General features: G+C 38.9%; 1 protein-coding gene across 1 annotated transcript in view; it reads left to right on the top strand.

The window, feature by feature from the left end:
• The first annotated feature begins 1,454 nt into the window (after window positions 1-1,454).
• LOC127517839 (uncharacterized) overlaps window positions 1,455-18,787 on the top strand; it is a 29,620-nt gene continuing 12,287 nt past the window's right edge. Inside the window, 13 exon segments of the mRNA XM_051903984.1 lie at window positions 1,455-4,401; window positions 4,512-4,612; window positions 4,712-4,881; window positions 7,259-7,372; window positions 7,665-8,900; window positions 8,902-9,519; window positions 9,935-10,108; window positions 10,189-10,362; window positions 10,448-10,621; window positions 12,853-13,026; window positions 13,113-13,280; window positions 17,992-18,038; window positions 18,122-18,698. Of these exon segments, the coding sequence (XP_051759944.1) occupies window positions 4,733-4,881; window positions 7,259-7,372; window positions 7,665-8,900; window positions 8,902-9,519; window positions 9,935-10,108; window positions 10,189-10,362; window positions 10,448-10,621; window positions 12,853-13,026; window positions 13,113-13,280; window positions 17,992-18,038; window positions 18,122-18,698 (3,605 nt within the window). The 5' untranslated portion in view covers window positions 1,455-4,401; window positions 4,512-4,612; window positions 4,712-4,732.

Below are 18,787 nucleotides of genomic sequence, written 5' to 3'. Positions count from 1 at the left end.
TCATCACTGACTTTGGGGTTTTTAGTATCATTTGGTTTCACTTTACATTTGTTTAGATTCTACTAGAGTATTACTAAACCAATTCATTATCAGCTAATTAACATGCAAATAAATTACTTTCTAGATTGAGATTTAATGACTTTTTAAAAATTTTAAGGGCCCTATTTTAACAATCTAAGTGCATGGTCTGAAGCGCATGGCGCAAGTACACTTAGGGCCTGTTCTACTTTTGCTAGTTTAACGACGGGAAAAAGGTCTGCGCACCCGGCGCATGGTCTAAAAGGGTTGTCCCTATTCTCTTAATGAGTAATGGGTGTGTTTTGGGCGTAGCATGCAATAAACCAATCAGAGTCTCATCTCCCATTCCCTTTAAAAGCCAGTCGCGCTCATGCCATGGTGGATTCACTATTTACATGGTGGGATTTGCAAGCGGAAAAACTGAACGCTTCTCTAGTGAAGAAACGGATCTGCTCGTGCTCGAGGTTAAAGGACAATCCGGATTCCACCAAAGCATTTTTATCTTTATGCACACAATAATAATCTTTTACATTACCTTTTCTTTTTAATATTTGGCATGTTTGTGTGCTGCTGCACGTCTGTGTGTGTGTAATAAGCAGAGTGTACTTGTGTTGTGCACTAACATATATTACTAACTCGCTCTTAAAAGACAAAAAAATATGGCGCAGTCTATTTCAGTTGCCTCAAAATAGCAACACGCCAGCAATGCACCTGTACACACCTCGTTTTCAGACCAGCATGCCCATGGGCGAACAGATGGGCATGAGTGCATTTGCTGTTTAAACAACGTGGCGCAGGACGTGAAAATGATAACTGCGTCAGGCTTAAATAAGCAAAAAACACTTGTGTCGCGCCTGGCGCCGCATTGCGGCAGGTTTATGATAGGGCCCTAAGTCTAACATTAAAACATCAAATGTCAGTGTAAGATAATAAGAAAACAAAACCAGGCCAAGGTTTAAGTTTAGTTTACTTTTAGGATTTAAAAAGCTGTAATAAGTTGCAAAGGTTTCAAAAATCTACTGAAAATACTGTTGTTACCAATTATACAACAAGACCCTGAAAATGATAATATTATCGATAATATTTATTCTTTGTAAATGAAAGAGTATTTTGTAAATGTGTGCAGGAGACACAGATTCTCCCTCACGCAGAAACCGTTAAACGTCAATCACGCAGCGCGCGCAGGGAGTCTGACAGGAGCTTTTCTGAGGGAACTTTTATTTAACGACGAACGACTAACTTTTACCATAGTAACAGAGAGTAATATATCTTTTCGTTATTTTGTTTCATGTAAGATCATTATAGTGATATATAATTTGAACGATGGATGTGGGAACCCAATGCGATACATTAAATTTTGTAGAAAAAAACGGCAAGGATCAGTGCTGGTAACAGCTCCTGTGCTGATGCAGTATGGTAAGTGAAGTTCGCGTATTTCTTACACACTTCTATATTTCTTTTCCCCGCATTTCCTGCGCTATTTCTGACGTGAAGGACAAACTCATTCTGAACGCCCAACTGACCCCTTCAGGAAAAGGAAATACTTGGATCGAAAGCAAAAGTTTAAATTTAATGGATGAGAAGACGCCATTTCGGAGACTCTCACAAATATTACACTTTACGGTCAGTTATTTGCTTCTGATTTCATGTCGTGTGTGTATTATTATCGCATGTGCTTTAGATCCGTGTATCTTTGGCTTATTTGATGGCTCGGTTTTGTTTGCAAAACAGAATGGCCACTAAACCACCTTTCTTTTTTTTTTGTACACAAAGATAGTCAAAGGCACTTCCTTTATATGAAATGAAGGTTTGTGGGTTTGATCAGACTGTATTCAATTATATTATAATTATATTATTTTTTTTACAGCGTTGAAGTATATCATATTGGCCTATTTTATAAGAATTTATAAGAATTTTTATTATTACATTGCATATAATTCCAAGTGAAAAAGTGTGTCAGGCTTAAACTGTAAGTGACATGAGCAAAAGAGAATTAAATTGAATCGTTTACTGTCATTATTTGTATAATTAATCATCAGCAGGAAATTCATGATCATATTATATATATATATATAATGAGTCAAAATCAAAATGTATTATCTTTTATTGGAAAATTAAATAGCATTTTATCAAAGTTTGATAATTGCCCTAATCTTTTAAGAAAGTGATCAAACTACGTTTTATAAAAATAATCTGTCAAGTTTATAATACAGTATATTACATTAGCATATGAGAGTCAGATTGGACGATGACAGGGTCTTGTTTCAAGATCACTCATCTATTGCCAGGGTTATCAAGTCAAGTCACCTTTATTTATATAGCGCTTTTCACAATGCAGATTGTGTCAAAGCAGCTTTACAGTGATAACTGGTATATTTTTTTTGCTGCATAGCAGCTCTAGAAGAAAATGGCATCATTGTCCAGCTTAAGTAAATTCAGCATTCATTCATTCTGTTGTAAAAATCAATAATTAGTTAATTTGTCTATATATCAGCTCTGGAGAAAACAGTTCAGTTCTCATACAATAGTGTCAATGCAGGCAGATCAAAGCACTGTTGAATATCAAATATCAAGTGTCCCCAACTAAGCAAGCCAAAGGCGACAGCGGCAAGGAGCCCAAACTCCAACAGGTGACATCAGGTGGCAAACAGGTGTTAAAATGGAGAAAAAAACCTTGGGAGAAACCAGGTTCAGTCGGGGGGCCAGTTCTCCTCTGGCCAACAGCGAACAGTGCTTTATTATGATTCAGGCAGCTATCATAAATCTGATTGGGATCGCAACAGTCAAAGTATTTATTCCAGTTCCATCTAGTTGAAGATCGTATTCATCACGCCGGTATGGGACGGATTTGGTGGGAATCTGTGCCACTCGCTGTCGTGTCGATGAGGCCTTCACAGGCGTAGATCTAGTTGACACAATCTCTGCTGACACTTCAGAGCTGCGTTGTCGTTGTGTCAAGGCGCAGGTCCTCGATCTCACCTGGATACGGTCCGGATACGGCTGACTGCGGTAAACCTCGGGATAAACAGAGAGACTAATATTAGCGTAGATGCCATTCTTCTTCTGATGTAACGAGTAAGTGTCAAATCAAGAATGGCAGGAGCAGAATGTGTAGTTCGTGCACACATGGGGCCCTGCGGCTACAGCAAACACAAGGGACTCCTTTCACAACGTTTTATACCGCAGGAATAATTAGTATATAAAAAATCATATCTTCTTTGTATCTATATAAAAATATTCCAGACTGAAACATTAAAAGCATAAATGTTAGTCGGGCCGACACCAACAACAACGTGTAACCAATCAGCATTAGGGGGCATATGACGGTCGAGGAGAGAGAACGAGCAAGAGGGAGATTTGAATATAAGAAAAAAAAAACTGCAGAATGACAGTGTAACGACTCAGAAGTGTGTTGATCCATTTGCAGTTTATTCAACAACAAGGGCAGTACAGGAATCATAAACCAGGTAACAGGCAGAGGGTCGAGGCAGGCAGCAGACAGGGATAAACAATAGCAGGCAGTCAAAAGGCAGGCAGCAAGAATCATAGTCCAGAATAACAGTCCAATCGATAACAGGCAAACAAACAGGAATAAACGCTCAGAAATGATAACCGTGGCTGATCAAGACTTCGCAGAGAACTGCGTGTGAGTGCGTGTTTTATAGAGTATGGTAAATGGGAAGATGGCCGTCAGGTGCGTGCGCGATCAGTCCCAGGTATGCGGGTGTGGGGAAATGTAGTCCAAATGGAAACTAGTACTAGGGACAGGGCTCCCTCTGGCCCGCTGGGAGATCTGGTGCAGGAGCTTCAATCGTGACAGACAGATGGGACACAATACAAAAGCTCAAAAGAATATCACTGGAATGAAGGTTTATGACTGGGCAAGATCTTTAGGACCCGTGTTTATATTAGAAAAGCTTTCCAGCGCTGGAGAGAGCTAAGGCCTGAAAACAGACGTGGAGGCTGCTTTGATTCCTTCTCATGTGAGTAACACTTGCTTTTGATTGTCTGGAGCTGCTGTGCTGTTTGCGACTAACAAAGAACTCGTTTGTATTTACTCGTGTGTACTGTACGTTTATTTTTTGTGCTTCCTTGTCGTTCGTTCATCAACTGCGCTTTATTTTTCGTGAAGCATTGTGTTGCATGTCAGCTGTGATAAACAGACATCCACTCACATTGCGTGTGTGACAGCGGCCAAATAGTGAGAGTTCTGCAGTTAAACTACTGCACACTGACGCCAGCTAGAGAATGAGGTGTTTAGTGTCATTGGTTGTGCACTCGCCTCTTATTCCAGCAGCGATCAGGCCGGGGTTTGAGGCCGACTCGAAGCAGGGTGGTTAGGATTGGAGTGTGAGTTTTGGAGGCGGAGCAATGAAGACAGGGGTAGGTTTGTTTGGGTTGATTTCAAATATCAACAATGTCCAACAGCGGAGTTCAAATACTACTTACAGCACCTTTAAACTCATCTCTTTATTTTTCTCTTTCTCCATTAGAGTTTCACTAGCAAAGCAACAGGACTCGTGTTTGCCTGACCATGACACACATTGTTTGACTAAATCAGAGGAATGTTTCACACTGCGGTTAAAGTGAAAAGGTAATTTATTATTATTTTACCCAGTGAAACTGTCTTTTGTGCATTTATAAAGAAGAGATTATAGATATATTGTCATGTTTTATGTATTTCTATATACAGGCCAGGTGTCAGTTCCTCAATATGGAGAAAAGAGAGAAAGTTGCATCTAAAATGATGCAGGAGACTCAGAGATCTTCATCTCCAGAACCCAGCTGTGTGTCTCCGAAGAGTGACAAAGCACTGCATCATCCTCCTGATCTCAGTGATGAACCAGTGACCTCTGACCCCAGGTGAGACTCTATCCAGTATTACAGACAATGGCCTGGTTTCACCTGCTATACTGAAAATTAAAATGAGTCTCAGGTGGGACAACCTCTGAAATAAAGCAAAGTTCAAGGTGAAACTGTAAAGTCTAGGAGGTGGGGGAATGTCCTTCTCCAGCAAAGAGAGCTCTATATATGGGGGAGCTCTATATTCTAGCTGAGCCCCCAGAGAAATTATTAATTCATTCTTTGGTGACACGTCATGCAGCTGACAGATATGTACCACATTTTCCATTTTTATTCAGAATATTCACAAACTTGTTAACTATATCATGAATTATGTGATATATTCTGATTGTCAAATGTGTGAAAGTGAATGTGTTTTGTCATTTAAACACCTTTATAAATGATTAGTCATATTAGTCATTATAACACGCAATAAGTTTGCACCGCAATTCAAAGTATCTGTTGGATTTATATCACGTAAATTCATCAATTTTCCCTGAAATACATAAAAGTAAGTAACCTGTGAACTGGGAGAAGAATAGAGTAAACTTTGTTACATACACAATGTGTATCAGATATGAAAACAATAGCGTTGAAGACGCTATGGGGAAAACTCCTTTTTCTCCTTTTCTGAAGCTTAAATTCAACAACGCAGTGTAACTGCACAAACCAGAATCTGAGCAGGGCTCTGCTATTCTCACCAAATAGTAGCAGGAGAATATTCTCAGCCGCAGAGTCAGCGGAGAGCACAGAAAATCACCATAGTAATCACCGGATAACCGCAGGGAAACGAGAAACCTCTGTGCAGCGCTGAGACCGCTCGATGGGAGAGCCGATAGGCAGGCTGCTGAAGCCGGACTGCTTGCTTGCAGGAATCGCTCGTTCCACTGCAGGGCTCATTCGACAGTGAGAAGCTTCATCAAAGAGTGACAAGTGACGAAAGAAGATCGTCGCTGAAGGAGATTAAATCTGATTTCTATAGCAAAGCGAGTCACTTATATTGGCAGATGCCACGGGGCAACGTGCCCACTATGGCGGGAAGTGCACCCATTGGTTCATACACTTACGCTGCATCGCCATAGGTTCATGCAGTTGCAGATTGCCAAGCCAATCGGCTCACCCATAGCCCTGCTCAGCTTCTGGCTTGTGCAGTTGCACTGCGTTGTTGAATTTAAGCTTCAGAAAAGGAGAAAAAGTAGTTTTCCCCATAGCGTCTTTGACGCAATATGAATGAACCATATCGAAAGGGAACTGAAAGCTCAAAGTCCTTACAAAAGTAATATGACTTATGATGTTCCAGGAATTCCCTAATAAAGCTATCACTGTAGCTGAATAAAAAGAAGATAGAAACATTTTGACTTTTTTAAATATGAAGACAATAAACACAACTGTGAAAAAATATGGTTTATCTGTGTTCTTCAAGCCATCTCGGGTATTTTCATAAGAATAATGTATATTTATAATGCAATATTAATCGACATAGCATTCGTTATATATAGAATACTTCAAAATAATATACTGTCTGCCTCATTCTGTGATAAGAAAACCCCTCAGATCCCAAATGGAAATTATTTCAAACACTTATGATGTTATGAAGTTTGGAGTAAAAACATGTTTGGTGCTTTTTCCTTTTTTTTTTAAATGCACATCATAAGTGACTTAAATTTACCTCAGAAGCCTCACAGCGTGTCTTTCAAACTCGATGAAAAGCAGAGGATTGAGGAAGCTTGATCATTTGTTTATCGAGGTGATGGGGGCATTTACAGGTTTGCATAGTTCACATGGAAATGTGTCAATAGGTTGCGTATTGCGTGGGTGTTCAAGCTTTCTAAAGACATGTCTCTCATGTCTGTGTGGCAAGTATTCGCTGAGTTTCAGTTCATGTTTTAAACATGTTTCAGAAAGAAGTTCACAGAGACTGAGATGGCAGAAAGCTCACTCTGATTGTTTTCTTTATTTTACAAAAACATAAAGTTTTGTTGTTATTGTGAGTGTACACACATAAAAGTAGACCACTTACAGTTTTGAATGATGTATTACTGATTTCTGAATGACAAAAATTGAGTATTTTAATTTCTTTTCACCATTATGAGGAAAAAATGCAAGTGACGGTGCCTCTGCTGACCCCAGTGGGCTAAAAACTGCATCATGTGTTGTCATATGCGTCATTACACTAATAATGCTAGCACCAACTCAAACTGATTTCAGAAATAGTTCAGTGCATGTGCCTGATGAGTTTCTGTTCACTAAAGTCCTTAAAGTTGAAAGGTTTGAAAGGGTGATCTGTTGCTTCCTTTGTACATTTAGTTTACAACATCAAGCAGTTGCCTTTTTTTTCTCCTACAACTGCATTTCAAAGCAATCAAGTTACTGATGTATGTTTTCTTTGTATCTCCAGCAGAGGGAGTCAGAGAGCTTCATCTCCAGAGCCCAGCTGTGTGTCTCTGAAGAGTGACAAATCACTGCATCATCCTCTTGATCTCAGTGATGAACCAGTGACCTCTGACCCAATGTGAGTGTTAACATGTAGCTAGTGGGTGATTTTAATTATAGCTAGTGAGTGAAACTAGGAGACGGCCATTCATGAGCAAAATTGCTTTAAATGCACGCTGAGAGATGTTTTTATTTTTGATTTTATCTCAAATCAATGATGAAAAATGAACTTTGATCCCTGAGTCAAGATATAAGACATTAAATATATGAAAAATACAAAATTCCATCTGTAATGATTTACACTTTAATTTTGTTTATAGTTTAAATTCTTTATTATCTAATATTTTTACCATTTGTTTTTTTCCCCTCAGCAGTGTCTATGGAGATTATTGGACTGGAGACCAGGATTCTCCTCAACCAGTGAATGATGAACTACAGAGAGTCAAAGACCGACACAAAACCAGCATGAAGAACAAGTATGAGAGATTATTTGAGGGACTGAAACTCCAAGAGAATGAAACCCTCCTGAACAGGATCTACACACAGCTCTACATCATAGAGGGAGAGAGTGAAGGAGTGAATGAAGAACATGAGGTTTTACAGATAGAGAAAACAGCCAGAACACAACACTCACAAGACACTCCAATCTACTGCAATGACATCTTTAAAGCCTCACCTGAACTAGGATGTGAGGAGAAACACCAGATCAAGACTGTTCTTACTAAAGGCATCGCTGGAATTGGAAAAACCGTCTCTGTGCAGAAGTTCATTCTGGACTGGGCAGAGGGAAAAGCCAATCAGGATGTAGATTTCATGTTTGTGCTCCCATTTCGAGAGCTGAACTTGATCCGAGATCATCAGTACAGTCTTCACAGGCTTCTGCTGGACTTTCATCCTGAACTTCAAGATCTGGACTCAAAGATTTATGAGGAGAGTAAAGTTGTGTTCATTTTTGATGGTCTGGATGAAAGCAGAATCACAGAATTTTCAGATGAATTTTCAGATACTCAGAAAGTTTCTGATGTGACTGAGACTTCATCAGTGGGTGTTTTGATGTCAAAGCTTATGAAAGGAGAGCTGCTTCCCTCTGCTCTCATCTGGATTACCTCCAGACCAGCAGCAGCCAGTCAGATCCCCTCCAAATACATCAACCGTCTGACAGAAATTCAGGGATTTAATGAGCCTCAGAAAGAGGAATATTTCAGGAAGAGAATCAGTGATGAGCATCAAGCCAGCAGAATCATCTCACACATCAGAAGAGCAAGAAGCCTCCACATCATGTGCCACATACCAGTCTTCTGCTGGATCTCATCCACTGTGCTTCAAAAGCTCCTGAAAGAAGATCTGAGTGCAGAAATCCCTCAAACTCTGACTGAAATGTACATCCACTTCCTGCTGATTCAGATCAACATGAGGAATCAGAAGTATGAAGAGAAAAAAACAAAAGAACTCCTCAAGTCTAACAGAAAAGTGATTGTGAAACTTGCTCAAGTGGCTTTCAAACAGCTGATGAAGGGCAATGTGATGTTCTATGAGGAGGACCTGAGAGAGAGCGGCATAGATGTCACTGATGCCTCAGTGTATTCTGGGATTTGCACTGAGATCTTTGATTCATCAGAGGAAAGTCTACAGCTTCATTCATCTGAGCATTCAGGAGTTTCTTGCTGCTTTCTATGTGTTTTACTCACATTTGGTCAAGAACAAAGAGCCACTGCATGAATTCAGATATTACATATTGAATCAAGCCTCACTGGATGATCTACTAAGATCAGCAGTAGATGAAGCCCTCTGGAGTAAGAATGGACAGCTGGATCTATTCCTGCGGTTCCTGCTGGGCATCTCACTGGAGTCAAATCAGAGACTCTTACAGGATCTACTGACACACACAGAGAACAGCTCAGAAAGCATCAGGAAAACTACACAATACATTAAAGGCAAGATCAAAGATAAATTTAATCGTTATCATCTCTCAGCTGATACATCTATGAATCTGTTTCTCTGTCTGCTGGAAATGAAAGATCAGACTCTGTCCAGAGACATTCAGGAGTTTGTGAAATCAGAGAAACATTCAGAGGAGAAACTCTCTCCTGCTCACTGCTCAACAATCGCCTACATGATTCAGATGTCAGAAGAGGTGCTGGATGAGCTGGACACCACAAAATACAACACATCAGATGAGGGTAGAAGAAGACTGATACCAGCTGTGATCAACTGCAGAAAAGCGCAGTGAGTGTTAATTATTAACAATTGACAAATCATGATTAATAATGTATCTAATATCTTTAAAGGGCTCATGACATTGTTTTTCAATATGATATATATATATATAACAATGTTAATGTATTTGGTCTTGGCGGAATATATGGCACTGTTGAGGGATTTAAGCATTTTAGATGATTCAGTGTAGACAATTTTTGGAAAACGCTAGTGAGGAGAGCATTTTGAAATGTAAATGCTGTTTTCAAATTGTGGATTATATTCTATTTGATCACATATTTTCACAATATTTGACCATTTTATTTTTGTATTGTCAATTATTTACTCATCCAATATCTTTCTAGTTTTTAAGGGGCCACTGCTGCCCCTTTAAGGAAAATCACCATTAACCTCAACTTATTGTGCTGTATTTAATCTCTTTTAGCCTTACTGGCTGTAATATTACTGGTCAGGATTGTGAAATTATTACATCAGCTCTTCAATCCTCAAACTGTGTCCTGAGAGAGCTGGATCTGAGTAACAATCACCTGCAGGATTCAGGAGTGAAGCTGCTCTCTGATGTACTGAAGAGTCCAAACTGTCAGCTGCAGATACTGAGGTAAAAATATATGAGATTATTTACAGTCTGCCAGTCATAATGTTAATGTGTGTCTGTAGATGATATGTGTGTGTTTGTAGGTTGTCTGGCTGTATGATGACAGAGGAAGGCTGTGGTTATGTGTCTTCAGCTCTGAGTTCAAATCCGTCACGCCTGAGAGAGATGGATCTGAGTAACAATGATCTGCAGGATTCAGGAGTGAAGATTATTTCTGATGGACTGATAAACCCAAACTGTCAGCTGCACATACTGAGGTATTAAGAACATATGAGAGATTATTTGTAGTCTGCCGATCATAATGTGCATGTGTGTCTGTAGATGATCTGTGTGTGTCTGTAGGTTGTCTGGCTGTATGATGACAGAGGAAGGCTGTGGTTTTGTGTCTTCAGTTTTGAGTTCAAACCCCTCACACCTGAGAGAACTGGATCTGAGTAACAATGACCTGCAGGATTTAGGAGTGAAGATTATTTCTAATGGACTGCTAAGCCCAAACTGTCAGCTGCACATACTAAGGTATTAACGCTCTAGGGTCAACAAACGCGCCGGCATGTTTTGCTGGATTTTTTTCAAAAAGCAGCAAAATTGACTTAAAATTCTCTGTCATTTATGGTCATACAGATAAAAACAATACATCTTTTTAAACTGTAAAATGTCTAATTTTGTATCTATCCACTTACAATCAAAACAAAACATTGTGCTTTTTGTAAAATTATAGAAAAAAACTGGGTGTTTTCTGCCATCTCAGTCTCATAAATTTTTTAAATTAAACAAAACTCATTAAATACTTAGCACAAAGACATGAACAATATATCTTTATAAACATCTAGGCGTCTCCTTTTAAATGATCTAATCCAATATGTATTCTGTATGGAAAGAGAGATGTCAGTCAATCTTGTGTCAGCTTATGATCCGCTAATGTGAACACGCCTACAAAGATGCGCACACTATTCAAACACATGTTCTGAGGTGATCCATGCAAACAGTGTCAATGCCCACATCAACTTAGTAAAACTTATCAAGTTTAATCAGATTCATGTACTTTACGTCGTCTTGGGATGCCGTGAGAAATAATCCTGGAATAATTTACCTCAGAAGAAGAGCATGACTGGTTTCAGTTTCATGTAGAGGAGCAACAGATCCAACTTCTTCTAATCATGATATGGAATAGTGTAAGTAAACCAGAATAAATATGAATCCTACATGTCTCTGTGTCAATGACTGGCACAGATGTGTGGTTTTGTTTGCTCCACATACTTACATTAGTAAACATGCTATTTTTAAATGAACATACACATTGACTAGTTTGGCTTTTCCCAAATTATATTGCTATACTGAGATGAGTGAAATCGACTGATATATGTCTAAATAAAATGGCTTTGCATAAGCAATGTATTAAACTGCAAATTTGCATATATATGCTTTATAATATAACATGAATACAATATGTTACAGACGTAATATGAATATGTAAACAAGATTTCGTAGACCTGTTTTGGATAGATTATGAAGTGTTCATTGTAAAATAGCCTACTTTCACATCATTCACACCTCTACTTATATGGCCTTTGTAAACAAAAAGTGTCTCATGACATTTAAATCAATATATAGTTTTATGTGAATGAGTAGGCAGGATGTTTTTCACATAATTTTGAAACAAAAACTCTAAGCTACAAGAGCCAGTTCTCGAAAGTCTTGTGGACACATAATTGTTTTTTTTGTGACCTGTTTTTTCAATAACCACACTATACTCAGACTGGGTATCAACTCCGATACTGCCATTTTTGCTGAATCAGGTATCGGTCAGAAGGGACCAATCCAAATCCTATATTGTGCGTAACATGGCACCAGTGTTTGTGGCTGGCTGTCTGCTGCTTTAAGTTTTATTTATGTTTTGAGTTGTTTTTATCGACCATTTTTTAAAATGCAGACTCTGAAATCTGCAGGATGGTAGCTCTCCAGGAGCAGGGTTGGACACCCCTGCTCTACATGTTAGGCAGGCCCAAACACTTTCTGTTTTTAAAGCAAGTCTTAAAACCTACTTTCATACTCTGGTGTTTCACTCAGTATGAGAGCTTTTTTTATGTTTTATGATTTGGTTATTGTTTATTGTTTTTATTTTTATGTGTAAATTATTTTATCCTGATTATGCTTGTACAGCACTTTGGTAAACAATTGTTGTTTTTATAAAGTGCTCTATGAATAGGCTTTGATTTGATTTGATACTATTCTGTGTTATTGTTAAACCCCACAAAACATTAAAAAGCACCATAAAGATGTTGTGCACTATATTTCAAGTTTTCTGAAGGTTCACACAAATGCTTCCCTCCGCTGTGGCTGTCAGTGATTCTCCATTAAGCATTCAAACTGCATGTCGTGTTCAGTTACAACAGTTAACATGGTGAAACTCTCTTTAAGTTGATTCATTGTTTCTATTATTATACTTGTAATGGCCAATACTGAAACCCAGGTATCGGTATCAGAGACGAAAAAGGCAGATCTGAGCGTCCCTAACATAACATTATTTTCTCCAAAATACAAACATGTACATACATGTTGCCCACACATTATTGTAGCACAGTTTGTGCCGAATACAGTGTAATCTGACTTTTTGCTATAAAAACGATGAAAAAAGCACAATGGGTATGTCAAAACTCCTCCAGGGCCCCAAACATATGACAGATAATTTACAGTCTGCCAGTCATAATGTTGATGTGTGTCTGTAGATGATCTGTGTGTGTCTGTAGGTTGTCTGGCTGTATGATGAGAGAGGAAGGCTGTTGTTATTTGTCTTCAGCTCTGAGTTCAAACCCCTCACACCTGAGAGAGCTGGACCTAAGCAACAATGACCTGCAGGATTCAGGAGTGAAGATTATTTCTGAAGGACTGAAGAGTCCAAACTGTCAGCTGCAGATACTGAGGTATTAAGAACACATGAGAGATTTACAGTCTGCTGGTTATAATGTTGATATCTGTTTGTAGGTGATCTCTGTGTGTGTGTCTGTAGGTTGTCTGGCTGTATGGTGACAGAGGAAGGCTGTGGTTATGTGTCTTCAGCTCTGAGATCAAACCCCTCACACCTGAGAGAGCTGGATCTGAGCTACAATCACCCAGGAGATCCAGGAGTGAAGCTGCTTTCTGACAAATTGAAGGACTGCTCACTGCAGATACTCAAGTATGTGGGTCAATAAGAGGGCCACTTAACACCTGGTATTAAGATCTGCCTCAGGTGATCTGATCACATGTTGGTTACTCCCATTTGAATGTAGTCATTAAAGGGGTCATATGGTGCTATTTTAAGAGTGTATTATTTTGTTTATTGGGCGTAATAGAATAGGTTCTTCATTGTAACAACTTTATGGGACTTCACAGAACAGTTTCAGATCTTTTGTGTAAGTTATGTACAAACTAGAGATTTGTACAAACCAGAGACCCCAAGAAGAATTCAGATCACTGGAGATTATGGTTGTGCAATGTTGTAAAAATAAAGTGATACGAGAACTTTAACAATGGCACAATAGAGAGGTGCAGGGATTATGTATTTTGCAGGCAAAAACTTGAACACAAGTTGCAATTTAGGTAGGGCTGCCCCTGACTAAAGATTTTTCTAGTCGACTAGTAGTTGTTAATTTATGCCATTAGTGAACTAATCGCACATTTATATGAATTGAATTACTTAAATATAAACTGGGGGGAATACTAAACCATAATGAACCTTTAATATTTAATATAGCCTATTCCATGCACAAGTGCAAGCATGAAGCTTGCCACAAAGCACTGGCAAAAGTAATGATTATGAATGTATCGGAAAAATAGCAATGAGACATTTTAAGTTGTTAATAAACTAGTGTTTTCTGAGTCAGTGTCAGATGCAAAGATGTTTATGTTTGAATCACCATCTGTATGGGCGTGCCTTTGAGGGAAATGCACCTTTCATACAGATTACATAATCCAAGAGTATTTGTTATCTATTCGAATTGTTTTGTTTAAAAAGTAGACATTTCAAGCTTTCTATAGATATATTTATAATGTCTATGGCCATATATATGCAGAGTTTTCAGTGAAGTATGGTAGGCAAACGATTGGATTTCCTGCCTGACATACTTTAATTACTGACTAAAAGAATTTTGGTTGATTAAGCCTCTTCTCGCCGACTAACGTTTAGTTGACTGTTAGGGGGCAGCGCTAATTTTAGCACTTCCATCATCTCGAAGTCAATTGTTTTTTTTGTTAAATGTCCGAAATAAGGTCTGTGTTGAACACAAGTTTGTGATATACTTACAAAAATCTGTCATCACTGAAGCGCTGAAGCGCTCAGTACTAGCATTGTCAAGGTTTTTCCTGGCTCAAAACCAGATGGAGATGGTAAAATCCTGATCACGGCTGGAAAAAACACTTTTTACAAGCACATATTTTAATAACAAGATAATTAGATTTTAAGTTTAAGTTTAAAGTTTAAGTTTATTTATTTTTTAAGGTTAAAATTAAATAATTTAAGGTTATGTAAACATTTATACACAAATATTATTATTATTTTTTTTAAAATTGATCCTAAACTGAACTGGAAGCCAATGGAGAGCTTGTAAAATGGGAGTGGCATGATCATATTTACGACTATTAAGAAATTTGACTGCAGCATTTTGCACCAGTTGATGTCGAGCTACCTGGGACTTTGAGATATCGTAGTACAGAGAATAGCAGTAATCCAAAGCATAGCTAGCTAGCAAAATGTAGGCTGTAGTAACTAACAGTACTGACAGTAACTCGCAATTGAGCGGGCGATCAGCTGTAGTGTTGGGGCGGGGCCGTGCTCTGTGGCTCTAGTGCGTCATCGACAGTTATTATAGTGTTAGGGGCAGGGCCATGCTCTGTGGCTCTAGTGCATCATTGACAGTTATTATAGTGTTAGGGTTGGGGCCATGCTTGGGGGCTCCAGTCCGTCATCGAGCCACCATTTTAGCTCCTCCCAAAAAGTCCTGAACACAGAATTGGTTAAAAACTGTTTAATGCTCTAACTTCACAATTCAGTACTACATAGTTCACAGTCTTTGTGATGTGTTTCAGCTTTACTCATTTCATCCTTTACAGGAGTATTACAATGTTGAACTACTTTTGCCAATGTTGAATTATATCGCCGGGATGATAATCTGGTCTAAAGTGAACGATACACACCACCACATTATTCGAAGCAGATGAAGAAGTAAAGTCCCGTCTCTTCAACTGCACAAAACGGACCCAGGCACAGAAGATAGCACCATCCTTTTTCTTGTTACCTGTGGATTCGATGTCCTGACAGGCTGGAGTTTGTGCAAAATTGAAATACAAAAACTACTGAAAACACACTGACTCACGACTGCTCCTACTGAATACCAACCTACTCTGAGTCAGCACAGAGTCTGGCAAACAACTTGCCCTTGTGACATTCAATGACGCGATGATTTTTTTAAACAAACAGTCAAAGAAATGGTCACTTTATCTACTAAATTTGTGCCCTTGTGTCTTGTAAATCCTGCATTAGCTTTTTATATGGTATTTTCATAAAAGTTTATACTGTATATTCAGTTCAAAAACAATTTTCAACCTGCAGCATGCTCTTTAAAGCTGCAGCCTGTAGCTTTTTTTTTTGTTAAATATGATCTGAAATCATTTTTTGCGCAAATACAGGTGCATCTCAATAAATTAGAATGTCGTGGAAAAGTTAATTTATTTCACTAATTCAACTCAAATTGTGGAACTCCTGTATTAAATAAATTCAATGCACACAGACTGAAGTACTTTAAGTCTTTGGTTCTTTTAATTGTGATGAGTTTGGCTCACATTTAACAAAAACCCACTAATTCACTATCTCAACAAATTAGAATATGGTGACATGCCAATCAGCTTATCAACTCAAAACACCTGCAAAGGTTTCCTGAGCCTTCAAAATGGTCTCTCAGTTTGGTTCACCAGGCTACACAATCATGGGGAAGACTGCTGATCTGACAGTTGTCCAGAAGACAATCTTTGACACCTTTCACAAAGAGGGTAAGCCACAAACATTCATTGTCAAAGAAGCTGGCTGTTCACAGAGTGCTGTATCCAAGCATGTTAACAGAAAGTTGAGTGGAAGGAAAAAGTGTGGAAGAAAAAGATGCACAACCAACTGAGAGAACCGCAGCCTTGAGAGGCTTGTCAAGCAAAATCGATTCAAGAATTTGGGTGAACTTCACAAGCAATGGACTGAGGCTGGGGTCAAAGGATCAAGAGCCACCACACACAGACATGTCAAGGAATTTGGCTACAGTTGTCATATTCCTCTTGTTAAGCCACTCCTGAACCACAGACAACGTCAGAGGTGTCTTACCTGGGCTAAGGAGAAGAAGAACTGGACTGTTGCCCAGTGGTTCAAAGTCCTCTTTTCAGATGAGCAAGTTTTGTATTTCATTTGGAAACTAAGGTCCTAGAGTCTGGAGGAAGGGTGGAGAAGCTCATAGCCCAAGTTGATTGAAGTCCGGTGTTAAAGGAACACTCCACTTTTTTTGAAAATAGGCTCATTTTCCAACTCCCCTAGAGTTAAACAGTTGAGTTTTACCGTTTTCGAATCCATTCAGCCGATCTCTGGGTCTGGCGGTACCACTTTTAGCATAGCTTAGTTCCTTGATTATTACGCCGGAACGAGAGTATAGTTCCTAGCCATATTGGCCTAGAATATCGCAACTTTTCATTTTCTGCCGGTCTTAGTACACAATGTAACTACAGAAGAGTCAAGTTTTAAATAGGAAAAATATCGAAACTCATTGGTCATTTTTGAGCAAGATGCTAACGGTCTAATCAGATTCAATGATCTATGCTAAGCTATGCTAAATGTGCTACCGCCAGACCCGGAGATCGACTGAATGGATTCGAAAACGGTAAAACTCAACTGTTTAACTCTAGTGGAGTTGGAAAATGAGCTTATTTTCAAAAAAAAGTGGAGTGTTCCTTTAAGTTTCCACAGTCTGTGATGATTTGGGGTGCAATGTCATCTGCTGGTGTTGGTCCACTGTGTTTTTTGAAACCAAAGTCATTGCACCCGTTTACCAAGAAATTTTTGAGCACTTCATGCTTCCTTCTGCTGACCAGCTTTTTAAAGATGCTGATTTCATTTTCCAGCAGGATTTGGCACCTGCTCACACTGCCAAAAGCACCACAAGTTGGTTAAATGACCATGGTTTTGGTGTACTTGACTGGCCAGCAAACTCACCAAACCTGAACCCCATATATGAATCTGTATATATATATATATATATAGGCCAACATGGCTTGGCAAACGATATTATATATGTGTGCGTTTGTCAGATTACATGTAACAAGTTGCGCCTGAGTCGAACCGCACCTGATGAGAGCATCAGCTCTGCTTATTTGCGACCCAACGCTAATTTGCGCTGCTCTTGGTAGATTGTGTTGGTCATTATGTAAATGATTGTGACTTTGTCTGTGTTGTTTAATTTGCTCGTCAGCAGTAGATCGCGCGCAAAAAATTGCCACTCCCATTGGCGCATTTGTGGAATTGCGCTCTCACGCTAATTTACCCTGTTAAGTAAATCTGGCCCCAGATTTTCTCTGCTCCATTTTCTGACTATTTTGATCTCTCCATTTCACAAGTGTCGCTGGTGTTGTCCCTGAAAGAAATTGTCCATGACATTTTAACTGTAGCCAAGTGTCCCAAGTTGATTTTTTATTTATTTATTTATTTTTTATGTTCCACAGAAAAAAGTAAGTCATACAGGTTTGGAACAACATCAGACTAAATGATCGATCATTTTTTTGTGAACTAGTTTGTGTCAGAACAGATTATGTATGTGTTTCTTTTTCTTTTTTATCTGAGCTTTAGAAAATTAATCATGAATCATGTTTGTTTTTTATAGTGTGGATCATTGTGGAGAATTCAGAATTAAAGCAGGACCACAAAAATGTAGGTCTCCACACACAATCATTTAGTGTTTTGATGTTGATTTGTCTCATTTAGTGAAATATTTTTTGTCTTCTTGTGTTCAGGGGCCTGTGATCTCACACTGGATCCAAACACAGCACACACTGAACTCATCCTGTCTGATGAAAACAGGAAGATCACAAATATGAGAACGAAGCAGCCATATCCTGATCATCCAGAGAGATTTGATGAGTATCCTCAGGTTCTGTCTCGAGAGAGTCTGACTGGACTCTGTTACTGGGAGGCTGAATGGAGCAGAGGTGCTGTTATATCAGTGACATATAAAGGAATCAGCAGCAAAGGATTGATTGAAGACTGTATGTTTGGATGGAATGACAAATCCTGGAGTCTGGAGTGCTTTAATACAAATTTCTATGTCCGTCACAATACGAACAGCACTTATATACCTGTCGATCGTTCATCCTCTACTAGAGTAGGAGTGTATGTGGATGTGTCGGCCGGCACTCTGTCCTTCTACAGCGTCTCTGACACACACACACTCACACACTTACACACATTCAACACCACATTCACTGAACCCCTCTATGCTGGATTTAGGGTTGATTATTATAAATCCTCAGTGTGTCTGTGTGACATTAAACAGCCTCCTGTGAGAAACAACAGTGATACACACAAAACCAGGTGAGTGAAATATACTGTGTCTTAGTGAAGTATTTTTCAGAGGTTTTTTTTTTTTTTTTTAAATTTTATTTGGAAACAACACCAACCCC

The sequence above is a fragment of the Ctenopharyngodon idella genome, chromosome 1, assembly GCF_019924925.1.
Source record: "Ctenopharyngodon idella isolate HZGC_01 chromosome 1, HZGC01, whole genome shotgun sequence".
NCBI lineage: Eukaryota > Metazoa > Chordata > Actinopteri > Cypriniformes > Xenocyprididae > Ctenopharyngodon > Ctenopharyngodon idella.
Note: the sequence above shows the minus strand (reverse complement) of the source record. Positions and strands in the feature narration are given on the sequence as shown.